The sequence below is a fragment of the Salvelinus alpinus genome, chromosome 27 (assembly GCF_045679555.1).
Source record: "Salvelinus alpinus chromosome 27, SLU_Salpinus.1, whole genome shotgun sequence".
Lineage (NCBI taxonomy): Eukaryota > Metazoa > Chordata > Actinopteri > Salmoniformes > Salmonidae > Salvelinus > Salvelinus alpinus.
Window position 1 is genome coordinate 41,283,988 of NC_092112.1, and position 6,215 is coordinate 41,290,202.

The window sequence follows — 6,215 nt, forward strand, 5'->3', positions numbered from 1 at the left end:
CACAATAATCCAGACTATTTGATAAAGAGAAAACATGTCAAATATGTTTCAAAATATTTTTTTATTATAAACCTTGTCGTTTTTCATAGAAAATAGCTTACAGAAATAGAAAAAGACACAAGTCAAATCCCTGTTGACTTTTACAGTTGAATAAGGTTGAAAGCAGCAGATATACTATATAATTATGGTATTCATTAATGATGATGAATTAATTACAATACTTTCCCCACGACTCAACAGTCATGTAAAATGTAAAGTATATTTGGGACACAATGAAATAACTTAAAAAATGTCATGTTAAAAAGGGAAAAAATGATGTACTTCTGATATATCTTTAGTCAACTTCCTCCATTCTTGATGTGTCATCATCTCCCTCCAAGACAGGCATGTCATCCTCACAGGGCTGGAGGATTTCCTCCACTGCAGAGTCATCACCATCGATGCCTGTAGAGGGGAAGAAATAGCCCACATTAGAAAAACATATTCACATCGTGTACAATCTGCTATTCAGACGGCCAAAGTATGGGAAAAACAAAAGCCATATTCCTAACCATTGTACTACCATGATAGTCCTACTTGGTGTTTGCAGACCTGTACTGTAAATTGCTCTAGGAGGAGCCTTTAAACCCCATCAACCAAGACAAAAGTTGAGGGCAAATAATGCATTAAGGCAAAGCAACTCACCCAGGCCAAGCTTAATCATCCTGTAAATGCGGTTTGCGTGGGTCTGAGGGTCGTCCAGCGTGAACCCAGATGACAATAGAGCAGTCTCGAACAGCAAGATGACCAAGTCCTTTACGGCTTTGTCGTTCTTGTCAGCCTCAGCTTTCTCTCTCAAAGTCTCGACGATAGGGTGGGTTGGGTTGATCTCCAGGTGCTTCTTGGCTGTCATGTAGCCCATGGTGGAGTTGTCTCTGAGAGCTTGAGATTTCATGATTCTCTCCATGTTGGCCGTCCAGCCGTATGTACTGGTGACGATGCAGCAGGGGGAGGAGACCAGGCGGTTGGAAACTGAAACCTGTGATTAGTAGACATATTGACAGTTGTGTATGAAGTGGTATGTTATAAAAAGGCGTAGACACATTGCAGAGGGATTGGGTTCAGGTAAGTTGTGCTTGTACCTTCTCAATCTTCTTGTCCAGGATGTCCTTCATGGCCTTGCAGAGGTTCTCGAATTTAGTGTTCAGCTCCTCCTGCTTCTTCTTCTCATCCTCATCCTCAGGCAGCTCCAGACCCTCCTTGGTCACGGAGACCAGGTTCTTGCCATCATACTCCTTCAGCTGCTGGACACAGTACTCATCAATGGGTTCAATCATGTAGATGACTTCCAAGCCGGCCTTGCGGAGGCGCTCCACAAAGGAAGAGTTGGCAACCTGTTCCTTGGTCTCACCTAGAAGAGGATACACAGTTATTAACAATTAGATTACCCTGGTTTTATGATGTCTTTTTATGTCACATGGATTTAACAAAGGAAGGATAATGGAGAGTGAAAATGGATAGCAGCTCACCAGTTATGTAGTAGATGTGTTTCTGGGTGTCCTTCATGCGAGAAACATACTCCTTCAGGGAGACCATTTCGTCACCGGAGTTGGAGGTGTAGTAGCGCAGCATGTCTGACAGCTTCTTGCGGTTCTGAGCGTCTTCATGGATTCCCAGCTAATGGAAAGATGGAACATGTTCAAGCTAAAGGTCCCTCAAAAAGAGAATGAGAAGTTCTGTTTGAAGAGTTGCAGGAACTTGGAAAATCCATTTCAAAGGGAGGAAGACCTTACCTTGATGTTCTTGGAGAACTGCTCATAGAACTTCTTGTAGTTGTCCTTGTCTTCTGAGAGCTCGACGAAAAGATCCATACACTTCTTGACCAGGTTCTTGCGGATCACCTTGAGGATCTTGCTCTGCTGCAGCATCTCTCTGGAGATGTTCAGGGGGAGATCCTCAGAGTCCACCACACCCTTGATGAAGTCTGGAGATAAGACAATGGCAACTGGTCAGACATCTTACTTACAGCTTTACTCAATATCATGCTTGAGTGAGGTGCTGAGGAGGTATCCATGAAAGGCTAAAGGTTCAAGGTACAGTACTCACTGAGATACTCTGGCATCAGCTCGTCACAGTTGTCCATGATGAACACCCTGCGCACGTACAGCTTGATGTTGTTCTTCTTCTTCTTGTTCTCGAAGAGGTCGAAGGAAGCCCTCCTGGGCACAAAAAGCAGAGCGCGGAACTCCAGCTGGCCCTCCACTGAGAAGTGCTGTGGGAATAATGAGATAAACGTTGACTCATACAGTCATACTAATATATTAATTCATAGGTTGGATCAAGACAAACCCATAAGGCTTGAGTTTTGATTTTCAGTTTGCCATCATAGAGACTCACCTTGATAGCCAGGTGGTCCTCCCAGTCGTTGGTCAGACTCTTGTAGAACTCTCCGTACTCCTCATTGGTGATGTCATCAGGGTTACGGGTCCAGATAGGCTTGGTCTTGTTCAGCTCTTCTGCGTCAATGTACTTCTCCTTGACCTTCTTCTTCCTCTTGTTCTTGGAGTCCTTGGTGTCCTCATCCTCATCAGAACCGACATCTTCGATCTTGGGCTTGTCTTGGTCCTCAGCTGCAGAATCTTTATCAGCCTCTTCATCCTTTTCTCCCTCCTCAAGGTCTACCTCCTTCTCTCTAGACTTCTCCACCTGGACAAAAATGTTTGTTATTAAAAAGTTGTAGGATTTGTTCAGTATGGGGAGCAATGTTTGGATCCACTTTTATTAACAGGTTACTTTCCTAGTTTATACAGCAGATTTCAATCAATCTCACCATTATGTTGTTACATTGTTACAACCAAAGAAATATAAAGTTATATTTGAACTTACAAAGAGTGTGATGGGATAGCCAATGAACTGGGAGTGCTTCTTCACAACCTCCTTGACGCGCTTCTCCTCACAGTATTCAAACTGGTCCTCCTTCATGTGCAGGATCACTCTGGTGCCACGGCCAATGGACTCACCTTCAGATCAGAAAAATCAGACTTTGTCATTGGATCTAAGCTTACTTCCTTTTGAATGACATTGTTGAAAAGAAGATTCAACTGATCCAGGATGTAGGTTGATGGTGTTGTATTGGAGAAAAGTAATTGTAGCAGCATATTAATCAATACTGTTGAAGAGGCTTACCAGTGTCAACTTTGACAGTGAAAGAGCCACCAGCTGCAGACTCCCAGATGTACTGCTCATCATCGTTGTGCTTGGTGATGACGGTCACCCTCTCAGCCACCAGGTAGGCAGAGTAGAAACCCACACCGAACTGCCCGATCATGGAGATATCGGCTCCAGCCTGCAGGGCCTCCATGAAGGCCTTGGTGCCAGACTTAGCGATGGTTCCCAGGTTGTTGATCAGGTCGGCCTTGGTCATGCCGATGCCGGTGTCAACCAGGGTCAGGGTACGAGTGCGCAGGTCAGGGGTGACCTCGATCTTCAGCTCTTTGCAGGAATCCAATTTGGTGGGGTCTGTCAAGCTCTCGTATCTGATCTTGTCCAAGGCCTGTCAGATCATGGCAAAAAGAGGTCACAAGGGTAAAAGAAAAGTGTCATGGTTGATACCTTGAACGAATTTAACAAAGTGGTTAGCAGGCTAACTCTGGGATATAGCTTGTTTTACTATACTGGCTCAGAGAGCAGTGTATAAGTGGCTGCTTATTAAGGTAAAATGTTACATGGGTCAATTTAGCATTATGATTAATCTACTCACATCTGAAGAGTTGGAGATGAGCTCCCTAAGGAATATCTCTTTGTTGGAATAGAAGGTGTTGATGATCAGAGACATCAGCTGGGCGATCTCAGCCTGGAAGGCAAAGGTCTCCACTTCCTCCTCCATGGTGTGGCCGGTTTTCTCTGGCATCTGGAAGGAGAAACAAAATAGCAGAGTTTGTACTTCAGACTGATGGAGACTTTGATGCCTCAACACTTAGATTTTAATTGTTCTTCAATTATCCTAACAATGGATGAATATTGTATTAATAAGTCTATTCAGAAGACATGTTTTTGAAAAGCACATAATGCTTTTTTCTGCATTTTGCAATAAGACTTGCTTCAGTGATATAAAAAATAATACAACTTATAGTAGCTTGCAAATGGTCATTGTCTGAAATGTGGACTTTTATATTTTACAGCTTTTAAAGCCAGAAACACCTGCTTTTTTGTAGTCAGCCTCTAGTCTAGTCAGACCACATGACAATGAGGCAATAAGGGATTGAAGTATTGAGGAATAGAGGCACCTGTTACAGCCCTCCGTCAGAGGCTCCTATTGCACAGGCCACATCTGTCAATCAAGGCCTCTGCCATTTGAAAAACTGTCAGAGTTTCCAGACCTTTTCACACCCCCTTGCCAACAGCTGCAGTCATGCCATGTGATACCCTTTCTTTGAAATGGAGGATTAAGATGAAGCAATACTTTTGGCTTGAATAGAGTAATGTAGAGTTGTATTAATAGAGCTTCTTCACACTACACTACTTAAATGACACAAACTAGGTCCAGGAGACACACTTGTCTAGTGTAAAGAGACAGATCTATATTCAAATCTCTCTTTTTAAGAGATTTCTCCCACGTTACCTCTGCAGGCAGTGTGCAAGACATCTACACAACATATCCTCCTCTGAGTTGTACAGTGTAAAGACAATGGCTCTCCCACACCACATATCCCTGCAAGAATGACCTTAATACCAGTAGAGAGCATTTTTGCTCTGTTAGCCAAATTGAAAATGAAAGGCTTTTAAAGTATCTGCACATTTGTGAATCATTGCATTAATAAAGTGTGCAATATGTACACTGTGCAATATGGTTTAGATGAGAAGCTCCTGTATAGTTTGAATTGCTACCCTTATTTTGTTTGTCTATATACTAGGGTTTTTACGGTATGTTAATTAATAGCTGCAGTCACACTTTAAGCAAGAATGTGGATTTGGCCACACCACATCCAAGGCTAGTGTAAACAGAACAGTTGCAAATCTGGTGTTGAAGAGAGATAGATCTCACTAGACATATTTTACTAATGTAAATCCACCCATAGGGTGTCTTCAGCATTGCATTTTTCTCTCAAGTATAGGGTTTTATATGTTATTCACTTTCAGCAAAAATATTAGAGTTGCTCTTAAAAGTTATGATTGTTTAAAAGCACTGACATACTGAGAAGTATTCATCAAATGCCATTAACACTCTTCCCCATGAAAGATACTTATTCCTAAAGCAGCTGCTTATCAATAAAAAACATCAAAGGCTTGATCATAAAGCACATTTTTCCAGTTCAATGAATGAATAAATGAATCCATCCTTGTCCTTGGCTTCAAATTGATTTCTGGTCTGAGACACTTTCCGGTCTGATAATTGCATTATTTAATAACTTGGTATTGATAACTATTTGTGCTGACTGCCAGGCCTCTCTTCTCTTCCTTCTCTTCAACTGCCATGTCCCTCACTCCTTCTAACCAGGGTCATATTCCATGCCATGTGCTCCTCTCTTGCCATGCACTCACAAAGGGTTTTACCAGATCCAGGGTAACTGTCTATTAAAGTCTCCTCACTGATTTAATGCCATTTCAGATTAATACAGTGCAATTCATCCCCATGATACATTATTCAATTCAGAGTACCAATATACTGTAGGCTGCTTACTTCCTGCTGGTGTTTCACCTTTATAATATCAATGCATAATGTATTTCCAGAATATTGTCTATTGATCTTCCTTGTGCCCCTGAATTGCAAGTAGCTACATATTTGGTTTACCTTTCTCCCCGATACCCTCTCTCTCTTACCTTGAATAGATAAGAATGAGCTCCAGTGCTTCACTTCTCGTTTGCTGATCGCTGTAGATTGAATCTCTGAGCGTCTCTTCTGTTCCTCTGCAGATTAATGTAGTCTTTAAATCTCTGTATTTCACTGCTCCTAATCCTCTATGGCTTCAAGTGAATGTCTTCTCACTTTCTGTATCTGAGGACCCCTGGGCCTACTCCATTCTTTTTATACAAGGGGCAGCTTTCTCGAAGCCCCCATTCAGAAGCTTCCAGAAGGAATGCCCAGTCCCACTACAGTACAGGCTAAGAGAGAAATGACCAGTAGGGTGGGGGTGATAGTGAAAGCTGTGAGTGGTCCGTGCCATAAACCACATGTGTCCTTATAGGGCAGCACAGTCATAAGGGGTGCCTGCCACTCGGGGGCCCGAGGCATCCTG

The 6,215-nt window shown here is 42.6% G+C and overlaps 1 protein-coding gene across 1 annotated transcript; it reads right to left on the bottom strand.

The window, feature by feature from the left end:
• Positions 1-42: 42 nt before the first annotated feature.
• Positions 43-6,063, bottom strand: LOC139556579 (heat shock protein HSP 90-alpha 1-like). Its single transcript, XM_071370705.1, has 11 exons — positions 5,800-6,063; positions 3,740-3,889; positions 3,166-3,532; positions 2,866-2,999; positions 2,377-2,685; positions 2,086-2,251; positions 1,773-1,963; positions 1,509-1,656; positions 1,122-1,390; positions 685-1,018; positions 43-444 (listed from the first exon to the last, which is right to left on the bottom strand). The coding sequence occupies exons 2-11, from the start codon at positions 3,887-3,889 to the stop codon at positions 335-337; spliced, it is 2,178 nt and encodes a 725-aa protein (XP_071226806.1). The 5' UTR covers positions 5,800-6,063; the 3' UTR covers positions 43-334.
• Positions 6,064-6,215: the final 152 nt, after the last annotated feature.

Excerpts from the sequence above, each read along its gene's own strand:
- LOC139556579 (XM_071370705.1), bottom strand. The coding sequence starts at position 3,889 with ATGCCAGAGAAAACCGGCCACACCATGGAGGAGGAAGTGGAGACCTTT. Across the intron at positions 3,000-3,165 it reads CACTGTCAAAGTTGACACTG|GTGAGTCCATTGGCCGTGGC; the intron begins GTAAGCCTCTTC and ends TCTGATCTGAAG. Across the intron at positions 1,657-1,772 it reads AGTTCTCCAAGAACATCAAG|CTGGGAATCCATGAAGACGC; the intron begins GTAAGGTCTTCC and ends TCTTTCCATTAG.